Genomic DNA, 20,348 nt, shown 5'->3' with positions numbered 1-20,348 from the left:
CACCTGCCCACTCGCTGAACTCTACCGCGCCAGCTACTGCGGGTACACGTGACTTTCAGGCGTTCACTCAACACTTTCAGACAATGGCTCAATCTGTTGCTAGTGTGAGTTACCCAGGATCCGTTTCTTCGCGTCCACTGCTAAACGACTTACCACATGATTCCAACTTGTCACATGACGTTCTGCCATTACCGCCATCCGTTGACGAAACAAAGGGTGCATCGGACGCAACGAAAAAGGGTTCGGCCCCTGGGCCTGACAGACTCCCTGCAGAGTTTTATGTACAGTTCTGGCCCATCATTAGTCCATTTATTTCACAGGTCATTCGCAAGTGTTTCCGAGATATTACCCTTCCAACCTCTTTCCACAGAGTCCGTATAAATCTAGTTCCAAAAAAAGACCGAATGTCTACACGACCAGAAGATTGAAGTCTTATCACCCTGCTTAATGTAGATTACAAGCTGTTGGCCACCATCTTGGTGTGCGGAATCAGTCCATCTCTTTCAGCATTAATCGCTCCCCACCAGGTCTGTTCTGTAGCGGGGCGAGAAATACACACCCATACGTGATCAACCCGTGACATTATTGAGTACTCCATTAGCCGATGTGTGCAAGGACTGTTGGTTTCCTTAGATCAGGAGAAAGCTTTTTATTCCAGAGAACACGGCTATACTTACTTAATGTTTAGCATGTACCCGTATTCTCGGATAAGTTCATTGATCTCATTCATGCGATGCACACTGATTCAGAAAGTACCCTTTAACTAGAATTCTGTGAGAGTCGCCCATTTAAAGTCACGCGTAGAGTACGTCAAGGGTGTCCCCTCTGGCCAGTACTATTCATTCTTGCATTAGAAACCTTCTTAAGGGCCGTTGAACGTCAACCGCACATTCGAGGTTTACCCGTACCTGCTAACACTCAAAGGTCACTGCACATGCAAATGACATTACTCTATATGTACATAATGAATACTCGGTGCGGCATGCTCTTATTACTTTCCGTAATTTCGGAATTATCTCCGGTGCAAGGTTAAACTTTTTTAAAGCCAGTATTTTTTTATTGGCAAACCAAGCGGTCGCATCAGCACCACATCGCCTTTACAATTGTCTCCTAACATTGCAATATTCAGAGTTACTTTCACTGCATTTGGTGTACAGGACCGCATCTGTTCACCCGTTCTACAAACTCTTCAAAGCAAAATAAAAGCAGGCAGGCACTTCGACTTCCCCCTATTGAAACGCCGATACTTGTCTAAAACGGTGTACCTGGGAAAATTTTGGTACCTTTGCCATTCTGCCAAACCACCGCTCCACATATCGAGGAAGGTGCAATTCTGCACCAGTTCTTTTTTTTTGTCTGGTGGCATATAATTGTTGTTTTGTCCAGCGTTGGCTCAACCAAGAGATCAAGGTGGTTTTGAATTCCCCGAAGTTTCCGTCGGGGTTTTTACTTTCTGCCTCCGCAATATACTGTGAGTATTAAGCAATGACGGCACGCCCGCTCAGACACTGGCTCGCTACCATCTGGTGCCATCACTACGAGTCTTCCTGCCGGCAAGCCAAATTATCCAAGTTCTCCAATTAACTGAATTACCATCTTTGTATACAGCCCTCCTGGCATTTCACCGACGTTTGGAGGCTACATGCCCAGAAATAGAAGTGGCCGAATCTAAAGTGGTGGACACCATTGCCGTCCTTCTACGGCCCTTGGTGCTCCAGCATCGTCAATCTATAATGAACCGCCCTTGAAGACCAATAGCTGCAGCAGTGTTGCCAGTGCATCTCCGGGACTTTGTCTGGTGTGGCTGAGGCTTGCTCCCCACTCGAGATCGGTTGAAGCGGTGGCAGGTGGTTCGCACTTCCACTTGCCCCAACTGCGTCATGGTAGAGACCAACCGACATGCGATGATTGAATGTGTGGTCTCCCGCCTTTTTTGCGTGCGGTTCATGCTGGTTTTCGGGAACAGGATGTGCGAACTTTCGCGTCCAACGGCCGATTTCCGCGTGGTCGCTTCTCCGCTCTTTTGATAGTTGCGGGGCTGTTCAGCCTTTGGAGAAACCGATGTGAGGCCGTAGCTGCTAACTGCCATCGGCATGCTTTCTGGCTGATACTGGGGAGAATGAGACGAGAGATCGAGTTCCTCTCTTAGGAGCTTTTTTTTTTCGGGGAGCACGAGTTTCGGCGGCATTGGTCGCGCCCTTTCCTGAATGTTGAACACGAAAGCGTAAAACTCATTTTCCGACCGACGTGGTGAAGCAGCGCCCGTTGAGAAGTTATGAAATATTTATTTTGTTACCAATCGTGTTGAATTGAATCTATTGTAACGTTAGACCTTTGTCTAATCATGATATCGCATTGAGTTATTGTGTACATGTATGCCAACATTGTCATGTATAATAGAGCAATGATGTCTTCACTGCAACTTAGTGAAGTTGCAGTGAAGACATACACTTTGGCACATACACTTTGGCACATAAATGTGCCAAAGTGTATGTGCCCCAAATACTGAACTATTATGAAACCTTTGTTTTCTGTACATATTGTAGATCAACGTTTTTTAAAGAGAAACTTGTTTTAGAAATCAGGAAAGCTTATAGGTGTCATAAAATGTTCACGATTCATTGCGAACTCGCCTTTTCTCTCACTTGTAAGACTGCAATAGCAGTAGTATGGGGTGCGTCCCAAACTACTTCCGGTCACTTCAATTAACACTCACTAACACCGAAGCAGTAGGCTTGTTTTTTTTTGTTTGCTGTTGTTGTAGAGTAAGAAAATTCGCTTCTGATTTCAGGTAGAATAAAAGCGCTATAGTGAAGGACTCTCATAACGTTACACGTAGCAAAAGCAAGAATCGCCCAATTTCACTGCGGCTAAACTGGTGCCGCTTAGTACATGCTTCGGAATTTTTTCCGGAAATTTATCACATTTTCTGTGCGATTCAGTAGTACCCCGTAAAATTTCGCGGAATTCATGCCGACTTAGCGTGGAGGATGTAGGTTTGAGCTCTAAAACTCTAGCGCAGTCTCGTCCAAGATAGTTTAAGCTAGAACCATTGAGGAATAGAAACAATTGCTAGAGTGGAAATAATTGCTCAGGAGTGAAGCCGTTCTTATGGCAAGATGGCGGCTGCCGCGGCCATCTTACTAGGGCATGATGAAGTATCACACTTCAGCGCGATTAAGAGTGTTTAGAAAAAATGTTTAACGATTTCGAGTACTTCGTACTCAACTATGGGAAAGCACTGAGCCGTCCCGCTGAAAGTTCTACCACGGCTGCTAGATAGAAACAGATCTCGGCCCTGACAAGATAGAACCGACCCTTTTTGTGTTTAGAAAAAAAAAATGATTAACGATTCCGAGTACTTCGTACCCAACTATAGGAGAGCATGTGTTTAGAAAAAGTTGTTCACGATTTAGAGTACGAGGTACTCTACTATGGGAGAGCTGAAAGCCGTCCTTTGAGCGTATGCTGTTTCCCTTGGTATGGCAGTTGGATGTGCCCTTTACGGAGCGTTTCCTTCGCATGCACAACAATTTTAATGTGGCAACTTTTTCCGGCCACATAGTGCTGCAAGTGCGTCTTAGTGTTACTAATTTTTTTTAGTAAGCCTCTCATTGGAGGCAAAGTTTACTTTAGAGATTCAGTAAGCCATACTCGCTTCGGTGTGTTCTTCGTCGCGAACAACTATCTTTTAATATAGAACTAACGTAGCATTTACATTAACATATCAAAGCCACTTGATCTTCAAGTGGGCACTACCAGAAAAGAGCATGTTTCCGCCGTCCTGGCATTGGCAAAAGATGGCTTCTCTTATGCTGGCAAGGCATTGCGGGAGCGAATCAATTGTTTCGGAGCTCATGAAGGAGTGCGCGAAGCGCGTGCAACAACTCTCACCTCTTCTTTTTTTTTCTCGCCTTGGTGACGTAAGTTCTATCTTATGGAATTTTGTTTATTTGGTGCGTGTGCACTCAGCAGGTGGCATGGCACACAACTTGTTACGCAGCTCTGGAGTACGTTTTTTGTTGCAAGGTCCTCGCTTCTGCGGCATATGGAGAATTCGCGACAAACGCAAAAGTATGCAATAAAGTTCAATTTCAGATAATTTAACTGCGAATCAAAAGGTTGCTACTTGAAGCGGGAAAATGAAAACAATTTTAGATGCGGAGCATGTAATACTCGAGGCTTGTAGTGCGGCGCCGTCCGCAAGCTTCCTCCTCCTTCTTCCACCATCTGTGCATCCCTTCCTCCTCTACACACCGCGCGCGCTTCACTCCTCCCCCATCTGTGCACCCTTCCTCCTCTACACACCGCGTGCGCTTCTCCTCTTCACGAACATTCGCTAGCTGTATAATGTAGCGCGCATGCGCCGTCACGCTTCGAGAACATCGGCAGCTGACGCGCGCGCATGCGCCGTCGCGCTTCGAGAACATCGGCAGCTGACGCGCGCGCATGCGCCGTTGCGCTTCTCCCCCTTCTCGAACATTCGACAGCTGACAGTGCATGCGCCGTCGCGCTGTATATATACTCAAGGTCGGTGCTCACTCGCTCAGTTGCCGCTCGTCGGTTGGTTTGTACGGCGCGTCGACGTCCGAGGTCGCAATGATCGACGTCCCTTCGACCAGCGCCGGCCAAAGTGGCATCTAAAAGCCATCGTGCTCAAAGTTCGTCGCAATAAATAAACACCGCCCTTTCGCATACGTGTCGTACGTGTTCACTCATTTAACACCCCTCCTACAACCACGTTAACCAATTTAGCCAGCGACCCAAGTAAGTCGCAATTTAACACCCCATTTCACAACCACGTTAACCAATTTAGCCATCGACCCAAGTAAGTCGCACTTTAACACCCCGTTAACCAATTATATGCTCCACATCCTCCTCAGTGTTCCCCCGAGGGAAGCTGCGGTCAATTTTTTTTATTTTGCTCAGCTGTTTCATAACTCGGGTATTAAAGGGTTAACATGGCCGCTAAAACGCTGCTTACCTAATTGCCCCTTTTGTGTTTCGTCCAATATTAGATCGAGTTTCGTTCGTAGTCTTCAACGGCTAAGTATATCACTGGTAACAATTTGTTTTATCACGTTACTTTAAATAAACTTTCAGCGTTAATCACTTTGATCTACAGCGCTACACTTTGATCTTAGCCAAAAGGCCGAGAAGCAAACCGGGCATGTGCCTGGTTAACCTCCCTGCCTTCTCTCTTGTTGTTCATCCCCCCCCCTCAGCGTTAATTATGCTTGTGTTTCAATTCTTAGTTTACAATTCGATGAAATGAGATTTTTGTTTCCTTTTTTATTGTAAATTTATTTTTATCCCGGAATGTACTTTGTACGCGGAGGGTAAAATAAATATATAAATGAATGAATCAATGAATGAATGAATAACTAAATAGAAAGATATGGACAAGTGACACGGCACGTCCGAAAGGTGCACAGACGGCTCGAATGCTTCGGTAACGTTCAGTTGAAGGCTATAGCGTACAGCGATCGGTAACAGGTCGACGCTGCGATGACCGGTGACACGCAGGCTGGTTTCGGTGGTGGAGAGGTTCACCTCGGAGGTGGCGCTGGGACCCGGAGCTCTCATCATCGAGAACGAGAACCTGGTGGTCAAGGCAGTAGCCTGGTCGCCCAAGCTCCTGTCTCAGGGCCAGGACTTCCTAAGCTTTTCGCTGCGTTCCAACGGAGACCGCTACCTGCACGAAGACTTCTCCGGAGATGGAGACGACCAGGACAGCGAAGAAGTAAGTGTGAGCACCATAGGTTGATGAACTAATCGACTCACTCACATTCACTCAGCCTCACATCAAGCCGTGAATTAGAGTGAGTGCGAGTGAGTGATAGATATTTTAGTGATTTCGAGTCCAGATGAGTGTCGTTGGACAAACTTTTCCTAAGTGAGAGCGAGTCCGGCTCGGGAATATTTTGATGTGCCTCAGTCTGCGTGAATCTAAGGCGAAAGATATGATTATTGAGTCAGTCTGAGTATGTTCCCCTTTATATTGTCGACCTATGGTCAACACCAATACGACGATCATATAGATATATTGCTTCTGTGCTTTCACGCGACGTAGTACGTACTGGGTTCTATATTTATAGTTTTAAATAGCACGGCAAGTAAGTAGGTACCTCACTTACAGCAAGTGAAATAGTTTGCAGCGATTGCTAAATGAAAACAACACCGACAAATTCCCCGTTGTTGAGCAGTTCGTGACAGTTCACGCATACAAAACCACATTGCAATACATCAGTTAAAAAAATGGAGAACTAACATGTCTTGTTGTTAGGATAGTCGGTTCATAAATTTAGTACACTGCAACTTGTAAATGTACAAAAATGCATGCTATCACCCCGAAAAATAGTTAACACAATGTTTTTGAATGATGGTTCGAAAGAGGTCGCTCTCGGCAAATGCACAAGTAAACAAAACAAACTGAATGCTTTACAAAGTGAGAATTCGAATGTACAGGATGATGTACTAAAAATGCAATACTCGTTATGGTAGTATACTACAACTTGAACAAATTGAGCTTCGGGTGAGTCATGACAATACGCTTGTTAAGGCATTGCATACCATTCTTTACTACCTTGCCTTGCTTGTCTGAAGTGCAGTTCCACAAGCTTAAAAGTTAGTTGTCTGAAATTTCTGTACAACACATTATTGAACTCGCCACAGACATTTGTTATTTGCAGAGGAGCATCAACTTTATTATAATAATAGCATTTCTTGATTTCCGAAATTTCGCACTTAATAGCAGGCAGTACCGGTTACAGTAGGCAACCATGTACACGTAGGACTGCTCTAAACTATACCATAACATTTAGGAGAAAACAAATATCTAGGAGATAAAGAAATAGTGCATTCGTGCCTCTGGTATCTAATATATTACTAACTAACTACAACTTCATATTACGCCATGGCCCACTGAGATTATTATTACTGACTATTATATTTGATACGTCTTACCTAATGATGAAAACCTCGTAAACAGAGTGTGTGGGCTGAAGATTACGTTTCGACAAGCCTAAGTGTCTTTTCAAGGCTCCAACTAGGGAGTGTGCTCTGGATTCGATGTTTCGGCAGACGAAGTTTTCTTCTTTAAGGTTAAAACTGCAACGTTAAAGCCTCAAAAAAAAAAAAAACTTGGCCCTCTATCTGCATGTTTCACTGCAAATGTCGTCGAAAGACGATAGTCTTACATGTGGAGAGAGTGAACGAAACTTTTGTTTGATGTTCGTTGCGAGAAAATCGGGGAATCGAATTCATAGTCTCAATCCGTGCAGCGAAGGTGAACGAGCGCATCGCGGCACGTTAGACACGAGCGCCATCTGGCAGTTATCTTCGAAAAGGGAGGACGGCGTGCGCACCCATGGAGAAAGATGAGCGCCTGTCTCGGAGGCGATGAAGTGTAGAACGCAAAGCGACGGGCACGTGTCACTCCCGTGTCGTCTTAGCAAAGCGTTGGAAACGCTTGCCTTTTGAGCATCACGTTGCACTGTCAGCGCAGCGTGATAAATGCTACGGTCCTTAGAATTACTTATGTGTGCCTTCTCTAATGTAAAGACACACACACAAAATATCGACGTGTTGCTATGGTGCCTCAGATATGCACAATAATTGCTTTTTAAATGACAATCGCCAAAGTATGAACGCTTAAACTTGAGCAATATTGGTGGGCGCTGTGGATGGGGTTGGGCGTTTGGCAATTGTAAGGTGCCGTTTGAGATATCGTTACGGCAGACAAACAGACAAATGTACAGACAGACAGAAAGACAGACAAGTTTCCAAGAAAGGCTATCGTCTTTACCAGCTTGTCGAAACTTTGGCTTCAGTACGCACACCCTGTTTTTGTATTTCTCATCGCAAGATTCTGTTTCCTGTACTGCTGCCTTTTTATTACTTAAATAAAATCGTACGCGCTATGCTAAGGCCCGAATTTTCAAACCGACCTCAACCTTCTTTTTGAGTTTTCCTTATCGGTTAAATTTTTGTTGTGCATGATAATAAAATCAGACCAGTACTCATAAACCAGTCTTGTCCTTATCTTTCACCCAGTTACTATCTTCGCACCTTTATAACGCATGTAGAGAGAACAGGAAGTTGAGGAAAACTTGAGGTAAAGCCGAGGTTGGTTTGTGAATACGGACCTATCGATGGCATCTTTCTCTTCTTTTGCGTGAAGTTCGTCCCATTTTTTCAGTGGTCGCTAGCAAAACAAGTCGGGATAAGTAGCTATAGTGCATATTGAGTGATTCAACATGCATTTCAAACAGCTTGCGTCAATTTACTCATTTTAGGATATGACAGAGCCATTTCAAGAGCTCTTTTTAAAATGGGCCGAATCTAGAACCAAAATAAGCTCAAATTAGCCTCTATCGGCACCTAATCTCACCTTTCTTCAAAATCGGTAATATTAAATGGCATCAATTACGACTAATTGATTACTACTGTTATACAGGAAAGTTGATAGTATGTGCCGTTGCAAACTTATTCGAACGAGTTTTTGATGTAGATTTCGCCCAATAAAAAATCCTGATTTGCATGAAAGTTCGAGGACAAGCTTGATTATAAAGGCTCATACATCCGCAGAGTTATGATGCATGTTGTACTACCACTACTTCTGCCCAGAATATTGTGATCACTATCCCGTTCGAGGCGTTGTCGATGGCCATCAACAGCTCTCTCATGGCCGCTGGTGAAGCCTATCGCCCCATTCACGAAGTGGAGAAAGGGCCACGCATATCTTTCGTGTCCTACAGGAACGACAAGTTCTTCCGGCCACATCGTTACGGTCTCGCCTCCCTAGTTAGCACAGGTGAGTGGTTGGAGCCCGATACTCTTCCAGTGTTTGACAATAAAATTGTATACCGCTGAATCCTCTTCATTTACATGTGGCATCATGGAAACGCCTGAATAATATTCTGGCAAAAAACTTTTTTTTTTGCTTGAAGAGCTTTCCCTCTTTATCTGTATAATACTAGGTTCTGGAGAATCGCGAACATGAACAACCAAGTAGAACGACAATTTACGGCATCCCTCACCTCGATGGGTTGTCACAGACTATAGAGGTGACAACCTCTATAGTCTGTAACGTGATTATAGCGATGGACTGCTGACCCAAAGGTCACAGGATAAAGTCTCGACCATGGCAGCTGTAACGTGATTATAGCGATGGACTGCTGACCCAAAGGTCACAGGATAAAGTCTCGACCATGGCAGCTGCATTTTCCAAGGAGACGGAAATGCTTAGGGCACGTGTACTTGGTGCACATTAAAAAAACACCGAGTGGTCTTTATATCCAGAGCTCTCCTCGATGGCATTTTTCATATTATGATATAGTGTCGGGATGCTACACCCCGAATTTTAATAGTTTTTGTCCTCACGCTCACAGGACAAGTGGTGCTATCAGCCAAGATCGGAGACCACAAGATCGAAAACCTCACCGATCCTTTAATCTACTCGTACCCTACTTACAGCGCTGGAAGATACGTGTGCGCTTTCTGGGATGAACACCGTGAGTACCAAGCTGCTTTCTGTTTGTTCTTATTATGGGCATCAAACTCAAGAAAACTCACGTTAATTCTAACACTTTATCAAATTTCATAGTTTAAACTAAAGAAAGTTACACAATATACTACCTGGCAATTATCCAGCAATAAATGACAAATTACGACCCTATCATACTGTATTTACCCACCTCCTTTTAGCATTTATTAGTATAGATGAGTATCAGGTATTATTGGCTGATTCACGCTGAATATTGGGTAATATCACCTAGTGTAAACTTCAAGTTACATCGGCTGATTGGCGAAAAAGTATTGTCTAATGTTAATCGGTGTTCTCTGGCTGTTAGTGTGTGGCTTTGCTAACTAGTGCTCACTTAATAATGACTACCGTGCCCTAATGTTGGTTATCTGCTGTCATAACATAACGTTCTAATTACTAAATATCATCTCAGTAGCACCTTCGCATGTGCATTGAGGGCAATCAGACTTCACTCTCCCCATTATCACTGATATATAACCACTTACCATTCATAACACGCTTGTTTCGAATGTCACAAGACGATATTTGTGGGCTGTAGCGAGGACGACGAGAAAAGCGTTCGATGGTTTCCACGCCTCAGAAACCGCCGCAGGCGGCACTGTCAGCCACAACAGCGCAGCAAGCAAATGCATTAGTGAATCACTCTCCGAAAGCCCGCATTCAGCCTAAAAAAAAGGGGTGCCTCCTTCTCAACAATATGGATTGATAGCGAAATTGGAGAGACGACTCTATGTGATGCAAGCGGGTATGCTTTCACAGCAATCTATCGTGGAGGGCCGAAGTGTATATTCTTCATGTTAATAAGCGACCAAGCACTGCATAGTTCTTTAGGATAAAGAATGCCAGTGTGTGTTTGATGGGTTGGCGTGTACGTATGCACCTGTGTGGGCATTATGTTTAAGTGCTACATAATCGCGTTTACTCTTGTTTCAGTGAGAATTAATGACGAATGGACCCGAGTGAACGCAAAATATTTTTGACAAGAATCGCACAGTCATCCCCCGAATTAAGTCATTGAACATGCGAGGGATCTTGCGAATAAATGTATATAGGGGGTGGTATATGAAACGTAGTATATAGCGCGATATATATTGGCGAATGAAGCGAGAAATGAAAACAAATGCAGAAAGATCAATCATTTCACCAAAAGTTCGCCATTCGGTTTGATTGAATTCGTTGAGACATGGCATGTATTGATGCTCTAAAAATATATATATTTATAATAGGTGTAACATTCAAAGAAACACCCTTGGTTCTTATTTGGGAACATACAGCTCTAGAACACCCCAGAATGACAATTGGGGGTACAAATGATTAGTTCACTTAAAATTAACTCTTTCGAATAATTCTGACAAAAAATAGGTGCTTTATCGTATATGCACCCTTAAATGTTTAAAATGGTTTGCAGTGGGCGTGTGTGTGTGTCCCCATGTGTGTGCAAGCGTGCGTACTTGAGCACGTGTGAGAGACAAAAAGCCACAAAAATAAAAACTAGTCGTAAGCTACATTGACCTAGCACACCACACTCGGAAGGAAGTAGAACGAAACGCTTGCCGACTGATTGTAAGAAAGTAAAGAATAAATAACAATAAAATAGTTTACGTGCCACCAAATAACGTCACGGTAGTGGTTGAAATAGAGATGAAAGTGTTAACCAATAAAAGCTGGTGGTAAGCTAAGCGGAATTCTCATTTCGTGTAATAACATTTGTACGGAGGTAGTCTTGATGGCACCAAAATTTAATCTGCCAGGCATAGGGGCGGAAGACGTTTTGGCGTCCATGTGTTTTTCACCACTGCTTTGTTAATGTTGTTTTCAGTCTTTTCTTTCTATGCTCTGCACTTGCTTATTGTAGGGTCCCGAACTGAATATTTACTTTTTGGTTAACCGGCTTTTTTTTCGCATCTAGTTTATGTGTCTCCCCCCCCCCTTTATTTCTCTCTTTCACTGGAACAATTTCGCCTCGGGTGCTGTTCTGAATGTTTTAAAAGCGTCCCTTATATCGGGAAAAAATTTTGTAGCTAGCTTCAGGCGTTGCTCACAGTCTTCTCAAGTCATGCTTTGTTTCTCAGGTAAACAATGGTCTACTGTTGGCGTAACAACCAATCTGTCGGGAAACGTCACCGTTTGCACATCGACTCACATGACTGCGTTCTCCTTACTTCTGGTACGTGATTTTGTTGAACGGGCGTTGTTCAGTCTTTTGTTAAATGCCGTGGCATCGCCTTAAATTAATCATTACGTCACATTGGTAATTTTTCATTTGTGAACGTGTGTGACAATGTATGCATTATATAGCAGTGATTTGTGTGTTTACAGTTGCTGATTGTTAGGTGATCATTCTTCTTTACGTTGTTTTAAAGATATAGAATAACATAATAATGGGAGAAATTACTTCCCCAAAAACTTTTTTTCGATAATGAGCCCGGTAAACAGCTACCAAAATTTAGCCCATCCTTCTTCTTTAGTTATGCTGGGGCATGAAAAAGCTAACAATTTTTTATGTATCTACGCTATGACCATCGCATGACCGTATTCGAATGGAAGGGTTCAGGAGGAAACTGCAGTTATTGAAAGTGTGTACCGTGAACGCACAAATGAGTGAGAAAGCGCTAACAGTGTTCAAGAGAGTTTTGTGAAAGTGAAGCTTCCATGTATGTTGAGTGCTTTACTACGTTACATCATAAATTAATGCTAATCGATTAAGATGTGCTAAATGGTGAATCTCAATGACTTGTTCTAGTATTTAATTTGTCGACTTATTTAGCTGTGAATAAAATACCTGTTTTTCTTATCGTTGTTCTGATGTAGTTACACCTTTTTATGCAAGAATAAATGCCTCTACAGCACCGGTTGTGGGTGTTAGCTTCTTTTAAAAGCATCTACCAAAGAAAAGTTGTTAGAGCAGTAGTAACAAGAATAATTATGTATTTTTTCTCTGTTTCTATACAATAAGCTGGTTACCATTATGATTTGTTCTGGGCAACAACTGCTTATCAAGAACAGTTTAAAACAGGCTCAATGTTGGCATTACTATTTGTAGTGCTACAAAAATGACACATCTAGCTCACGCTACACATTGTTTGCACTCACAGCAGTTATACCAGATTTCATGACTAATGTCTGGTGCTACTAAAAAAAGTGCTACTTGAATGCACGTGGAATTATACTTCTAAAAATTTAGGGAATCGAAAGGCATGAAATGTACTCTGCATCGGATTAAAAAAAATAAGCCTTTGCGTGTACGCCTGCAATCATTATTTACGCTTTCTTATTTTCATGTAGGATCCACTACCCGGAACGGCACTGGCACCCCACCACTACCGCATTCTCTCACTCATATCCTACGTTGGATGTATCATGTCGATTGTCGGACTTTTCTTCACCATTCTCACCTACTCCCTCTTCAGGTGAGTAGATCCCAAATGATTCGCTTCAAACGAGTGCGCATCTTAGTAACAAAATTGCGTAATTCTAGCTGATGCAGGGCCATAGACAGGCATCTTTATCGAGGCGGGGGGGGGGGGGGGGGGGGGCACTTTTTGCAGGCCCTGAAGAACTTATTTTTGCATCATTTATTCCAGGCAAAGACTTCCGCTGTATCCAAATATTAGCCCCCCCCCCCCCCTTGTTCTCTGGCTACGGGCCTGAGGTGATGTTTAGTGGTGGTTACATTCGTAGAACAAAAGTAAAGAATGTGTCCAGGGATATTACTCCAAAGAAGACATATCTCATGTGTTTTGTTATGCAGTGTCTCTAAAGAGAGGTTGTACCCAAGGCAATGCTATGCCTACTCTAATTTTAAGGCATATTACTTTACATTATAAATTTATTAATAACCATAAAGTAGAGCGAAACCCACAAACGACAAATTTCTGTTCAGGAAAACAATGTCTATTGGCGAACAACAAGGCTTGCGCACAAGCAACAGTTCACGCTTATCAGAATGATGATGATGATATGTGGGGTTTAACGTCCCACAACCACCGTATGATTATGAGAGACGCCATAGTGGAGGACTCCGGAAATTTTGACCACCTGGGGTTTTTTTAACGTGCACCCAAATCTTAGCACATGGGCCTACAACATTTCCGCCTCCATCGGAAATGCAGCCGCCGCAGCCGGGATTCAATCCCGCGACTTGCGGGTCAGCAGCCGAGTATCTTAGCCACTAGGCCATCGCGGCGGGGCACGCTCATAAGAAGGCTTACAGTTCTTTACAGAAAGTGACCACACAGGAGTCACTAAGTACTTGCCTGTACTTCAAACACAGCCGTCATGAGAAACAAAAACATTGAAGTTACGTCACTTAAGGTATCTGGAAATAATTAACAAAGTGAACAATAATTTTTATGAAATTCAGAATTATTTTGATACCCTGGTTTTTTCTCGAAAGCACACTAGATTGTGTACAGCAGTGTTTTGAAAAAGTTTTGTTGAGCATGTTCCCGAAAGTATTTGTAGTGAAAAATGTTTTAGAAGGTAAATAATTGCTCAACAGTGATTGCCGCTGGTTCAAGTTTTTAAACGAGACGGCTTGCCTTAATTTAGTGAGCGTAATATTGTGTACGACAGAATGTTTTTTAAGGCTGCTGCAGGCGTGGAAGTAAATACACCTAATCGCCATGCTCCTGAAAATAGAACGCCAGATTACGAAGGTCTCTAATCTTAGGCTGCAACAGACACGGGAATGCTGTGTGGCTGTCAGAAACGAGCTAGTGTGGGACTCCCTTATCACCCTGTGCAAACAGTCGACAATTAAGTTCCTACGGTAACTATGTAGCAATGTATTGATCTATAAAAATTATGACAGGGAGAGCTCGCCGTTCTCCGTAGTGGAGTATAAATACTACTCGAAGTCGTCAAACGCTTTTTTCTTATCACCTTACATAAGAAACGCTGAATAGACCTCAATGTGTAATGAGAATAACCGCAAAGTTTCTATGTACCAAATCAAGACGGACGTGCACGCTCGCGTTCCTTGTCTGCCATGACAGGTGCCTCAACAAAGACCACTCGGGCAAGATCCTGCTCAACCTGTGCTCGGCCATGCTCCTGCTGAACATGGCCTTTCTTGTGGGATCTCTGCACCAACGATTTCCCAGGATCGAGTTGTGCCTGGGCACGGCCGTGGCCACGCACTACTTCTTGCTAGCCTGTCTCACCTGGATGGGTGTCGAGGCGGCCAACATGTACCAGATGCTCGTGCACGTCTTCGCGTCCTCGGAGACGTGCTTCATGCTCAAGCGCGTTCTCGTCGCCTGGGGTAATTACCGAGTTTCTCGATTTTACCTGCTCCCTGCAAAGTGCTGTCTATCTCTTGACCTGGATGATTAGGATAAACAAAAGAAAGACTACTGCCCGAGGGCAGCACTCACACCTCAGTGGTTATGTCCTAAGATTATTCCTTCACTTACTTTTCTATTTTGTCGCACTGCCGAAGCTGATCTGAAGGGCCACATAGAAGAGAGCGTGTGATAATTATTTTCAGTAATTACACTTATAGTTATATTTTCTCACATTAAGTTCTCCTAAGGCACGATAGGGTATGTATATAATATATGTGTTGACCGACGACTTTGGGGCAGTTTTATTCATAGAACGGTGCATTTTTGTGATATTCGAACTGCCAAAAGTAAGTGCCTAACTAGGAATGATTGGAGAAAAGAAAAGCATCATTTGTTGCTAGTTGCACGTGCCAAGAATACAGTACGGCACTTCACTCAGCCCATTCGTTTTATAATGAGACCGTTATTAGTGTTCTTTCAGCTAAGGCTTGACTAATTGTTTTCATTGGTTCCTTTTCTCTTTCACAGGTATTCCAGCAGTCATCGTTGGCACCTGCATGGCCATAGATTTGGAGCCTTACAGAAGCCAAGATGACTAGTAAGCAATGACATGCTGATGCTTTTCTTTTGATGTGCTAGCTCTACATGTCACGTGATTAATTAGATATGTCATTCACATAAGAGAACTACAAGACAAATATAATTAGCGATATGATAATGTAAGTTTGTATTATGTCATTACTTCTCGGCCAGATGAGCTTTAGTTCAATGCAATTCATGTTACTCACCATCGCAAACTTTCATCGCATTGTTCTTTTTGCTTTTTTTGTCTAGCTGCGTGATATCATCCAGAAATCCCCTCATTTACTACATCGCATTCCTCGGCATCTCCTGCTTCATCCTTTTCGTCAACCTGCTCGTCTTCATCATGGTGACGCGGGTGCTGTTCAAGCCGCGAATGTCGGGAGCCACCTCCAAATCCTCCAACCACAACTCGACCTCATCTTCCAACTCCGGCACCGCCAACCCACTACCAATCACCGCGGCACAAGTTCGCGGTGCCTTCACCGTAATGACCCTGCTCGGCGTCACGTGGATCTTCGGTGTCTTCGCCGTCGGCGAAGCCAGGACCGTGTTCCAGTACGTCTTCTGCGTGTGCAACTCGATGCAGGGTTTCCTCATCTTCGTGGTGAGGGTGCTCCAGTATCCGGAAGCCCGAGCAGCCTGGGCTCAGCTCGCCACCACGGGGACGTTCAAGAAGAACCGTGGGCCAGCACCGCAGGTCGCCTCCTGGAGTGCCTACTCTAATCCAAAGCGCAATAGCCACTCGTCGATGGTGCGGGTCACGTCCAACAACACTGACAGCACGAGTACTGTTGTGTTCAACAGCAACATGTGGAACAAGGGAACCGGAAGCGGTAGTCCAGTCAGTGCTCACGACCCCACGAGGCTATCGCGCTTTTCTAGTGTGGGCAGCTTGCTGAAGAATTGTAACCTGCAGAGGGCTGACAAGAACACAAGCATTCTGAATAGGAAAGAAAAGGCCTCCTCCAAGGTACGTGTTTCCACATTTCAATAATGGTTCAGGCGGGGGCGGTGCTAAGGCACCTATTGAGACTGATTCCTTGGTAACACAACAAGCATGTATGTACATGTGCGATTATATTCTGGGCGCACCTTGCTTCAATGCATCTACTGAACTGACACTTCATCTGTGGAATTAAACTCGGAAGAAAATTCTTCTAGGACAGTTTCTTTATTCTATTTACTCTGCTACGCTTAACGAAAGCAACCATCTTCAACATCCAACTGCTGCACAGGTTAGCCCACCAGTTATGCTAAACTAGTTAACATTCTTGGCTTTCCTTTCTCTCCATGTTTTCTTCCTTCCAATCCCAAGCCCTTTGCTTTTCTGCTTAGGAATTCACAAAGAAAACAAAATAAATGACTAATACATTGTATAAGGTTTGATGTTTGAATGCGCATATGCTTCAAAAGAGAAACGCATGTGACCGTTAATATTGCCGTTAGAGACCCACACCACTTGCTTATAACCGAATGATTGAGCCATGTATCTTTGAGCTTTATAATGACAACTTCACCTTCTGTGAATGCTACACACTGGACCAGTATTTTTTCGCCAATGCTATAAACGCACATCCTGCCCAAGTGAGCTCATTAGCCAATGCTTATCTAAGCATTCTGGTAATCTTAGCACTTGGAGTCCGTGGATCAAATAGTGCTGTTTGTTAGCTGGGTGTTATAGAATGATTATACACAACTTGTAATATTTAGAATACTCAAAGTACAACCATACTAATACGATTGTTTTCCTTTTGAGCAATGTGATAGAATATACCACTCGAGAACCACTTCAACAAAATTATTTTGTTTATTTAGGCAATATTATTGGGCAGTAAGCTCTTTCACTTCCTAAGAAGTAGATAGTTATGGAAGTGTTCAATATGTAATCTGTTGCTTAAAATGTTATGCTACCACTGTTCTGCATTTCCAGGCAACAGCCGACGAACTTCGTGCCAAACCGAACCAGAAGGAATTCTACTCGTCCGAAGACCAAGTTACGTCCCTCGTACCTGACCTCTATGCTGGCCAGGAGCACCAAATGAAGAGCCATGGTGTCAGCGCACTTGACTCGCTGAAGTACATGGACGACGACTCACGAAGCACGGTCACGACACTGGGTCTGGGTGCTAACCAGAAGGCTCACATCTTGTTCGCCTACACGGAAGCCGATGCTACCCCCATGCGCGTTAATGGCGTAGTGCACTCTCCGTTGGACAAGCCAAAGCTGGAATCATTCAGCACTTTCCAGAGGTCTTCGCCCGTGCCAGCCAGCACGCCTAAAATTCCAGAACTACCGAGGTCCTGGAACACCACATGTGCCACTACAGCGGTCATGGCTGGGGATGCGAACGTAGTCGTTCCGGATCACAACGCTGTGCGCGGCTCGACAAAGATGACAGAGGAGACTTCGTTCGTGACATCCGAAGGAACAAGCATCTCAGTAGCCTCTTGAAGAATCGGCAGTGGTGACCTAGTCGTGTTTCCCAAGTTTTTGACAATGACGAAGGCCAGCCTATTGCTTTTTGCGCCAAGAAACTGGGTAAACAAACTCAGCTCTTCAAAAGTACATAGACTGGAGAACGGAACTGGGTGCCTTCTGTTCAGCATCTCACTAAGTGAGACACATTGCAACGGGTTCGCAAGCGAGGACTTCATGAAGGCAAACTACCGTCATCCCGGGCTAGGTGCAATAAACAGGCTTCTTGTCCACCTGACGGTGTTGGACTGTACATGTGTCAGCGTTCCGGAAGCATTTGTTTTTGTGCTACTCCACAGTCGTTGGACTGCGTAGCAACCTTCACGTGAGAGCGCTCGTCCAAGCAAGGCTCGAAGACCCTGCCATCCTTAAGAGCCATCCACTGTTTGTTTTAGGCTCTATGTTTCTTCACAACAAAGACTGCTCGCGCACGAAAGGCCTATTCTTCAGCGCTGACCTTTGTCCACGATCGTAGACTACTGACATGACCATGGGCCTGTGCATCATCTCAGCCATTTCTGCGCCACGCGATTCGTGTGGACGCTTAAAGTGACTGTGCCGTATTTCCTTCTCGTAACCATTCCCGAATGCCTTATGTCTACTACAAATCAAAACCAATAGATTCTATGGCAGAGGAAACACGTCTACAGCGAAGGTCCTTTTTATATATTTTTTTCTGTCATCAGACATACGGAACATCCTGGGAGGGATGTTGATGCAGGCACCGCTATATTATGTGTGTGTGTGTGTGTCTGTGTTCACGTATAAATGTGTTAAGTCAGTGTGGCCCCGAGACTTACGGAGTGCATTTAAATTAACTTCGCAGATACATTAATCTATATGAACATTTGCTATTGATGGTACTTTAAGGACATGTATATTTTATGCGCATTGGGAAGTCATTGTGATCGCTAAGTGACAGAGCCCATGTGTGTTTGCGATTGTGAGAATTTGAATGTATAAATTAATGCCAAGCAAACATTTTAAGGTTTTACTGAGGCTGTTGTCGTTCGAGTACGAAATTTATTTTATGTGGACCAGGAAGAAACCTCTGAAAATATTTTATTGGGGTTAACTACGTCTAAAAATAGCCGTACGAATATGTGCTCTTTCGGAATTTCGCTAAATCAGTTAGATGGCGAAAGTAAATGTTTTCGATGATTTAAATAAATAGTCATAATTGATAATAAAGTGACAAAAGTTTCACCGAAATTATCTTGTATCTGAGTATTTGTGACTGTCGGCTGCTTAGAAGAACACACTTGACTTCTGGGAACTGAATATGTTATGGTGATAGATATCACAAAAACAATCATATTCCATTGTAGAATGCGTGTTCGCTTTGTGGTTTGTTCAATGAATTTTACGTTTCGTCAAGTTTACAATCAATATTTAGGTTTGCCCAATTCTTGCAAATATCTGCAAAAGAAAATCTCTTTATTAGTTGTGTCGAAGCCATCTATACACCGTACTTAGGTTTTTCTCTTAAACTCACGTGCTGGTTAACAAATAAGAACATTAGGCTCAACGAACCGTGAACAGGGTTCGCTAAAACAAAGGCGTTAGCCATTTGAGCGACCACTGAAAAGAAAATTTGCTATAAGTGCTGATAAATCGAGGAGATCACATTGAATAAGTCATAATAAGGACTGTATTAGCGATACAGTCACAAAACAGAAAAACGTGTGTTGCTGTAAATATAGCCACGAAAGAGGTCAGTTCCTTTTTGCGCGTGTACATATATATGCCATAATTTTTGTGTGTTTTGAAGCGCGATGTATTCTTTAACTAACGACAAATGATGTCAACGTCAAAATTGTTTCTTTTTCTGAATGCCGTCTGCTGCAGAAGGTATCACAATTTTCTCGAAGCTCTATAACTGTTTACTCCTATGCTTCAAGTGCACACAAGTCGGTGTTAGCAAGTCTTTATTTTCTGATACGTGATTTTGGTTGCAATGATTTTGGGTATGCGTGGCTGCATAAGTTGAAATCACCCATCCTCCGTAGTCAACTACGAAATGAAATAAAATTCATGGAGTGCGCGAGAGAGAAACAGGAGAGAATAAACTTGATGCAGAACAACATACGAGAGAAGCAAGACTGCCAAGATTTCCTGCTTGAAAATTAGTGTCTCCAGATGTTAAACATTGAATGCAATGAGTGTTGTCAGAGATTGGACGTTGCACTATAGTGTTAAGTTTTGATCAGAGGTTAACACAAAAGTTCAGGGGAACATATAATCCTCAAGTAACAAGATATTGGGCAAAAAATACCTCTGGATCCGATGTTTCGCCAAGTAGGCTTGCTGTCGACACGGGAGCGACGTTAGTACTTACCATCAATCGGAATTTCAGCATTGCGAATTTGACCGGTGAAGCATTTGAGAATTTTGTGGCAGGCAGGCTGCGATCTCGTATTCAAACTTAGGGAGGATTTCAGTGTGTGGAAAA

General features: G+C 43.5%; 1 protein-coding gene across 2 annotated transcripts in view; it reads left to right on the top strand.

The window, feature by feature from the left end:
- LOC119163685 (uncharacterized) overlaps window positions 1-19,992 on the top strand; it is a 295,971-nt gene extending 275,979 nt beyond the window's left edge. For both annotated transcript variants that reach the window (XM_075873441.1, XM_075873442.1), the window contains exons 11-19: window positions 5,527-5,743; window positions 8,629-8,815; window positions 9,393-9,515; window positions 11,620-11,714; window positions 12,833-12,957; window positions 14,545-14,813; window positions 15,364-15,433; window positions 15,670-16,390; window positions 17,351-19,992. In XM_075873441.1, the coding sequence (XP_075729556.1) occupies window positions 5,527-5,743; window positions 8,629-8,815; window positions 9,393-9,515; window positions 11,620-11,714; window positions 12,833-12,957; window positions 14,545-14,813; window positions 15,364-15,433; window positions 15,670-16,390; window positions 17,351-17,872 (2,329 nt within the window). In that variant the 3' untranslated portion in view covers window positions 17,873-19,992. The remainder of the gene's footprint in view (window positions 1-5,526; window positions 5,744-8,628; window positions 8,816-9,392; window positions 9,516-11,619; window positions 11,715-12,832; window positions 12,958-14,544; window positions 14,814-15,363; window positions 15,434-15,669; window positions 16,391-17,350) is intronic.
- Window positions 19,993-20,348: the final 356 nt, after the last annotated feature.

The sequence above is a fragment of the Rhipicephalus microplus genome, chromosome 9, assembly GCF_043290135.1.
Source record: "Rhipicephalus microplus isolate Deutch F79 chromosome 9, USDA_Rmic, whole genome shotgun sequence".
In the NCBI taxonomy this organism is placed as follows: Eukaryota; Metazoa; Arthropoda; class Arachnida; order Ixodida; family Ixodidae; genus Rhipicephalus; species Rhipicephalus microplus.
This window is presented reverse-complemented; position numbering and strand designations above follow the sequence as displayed.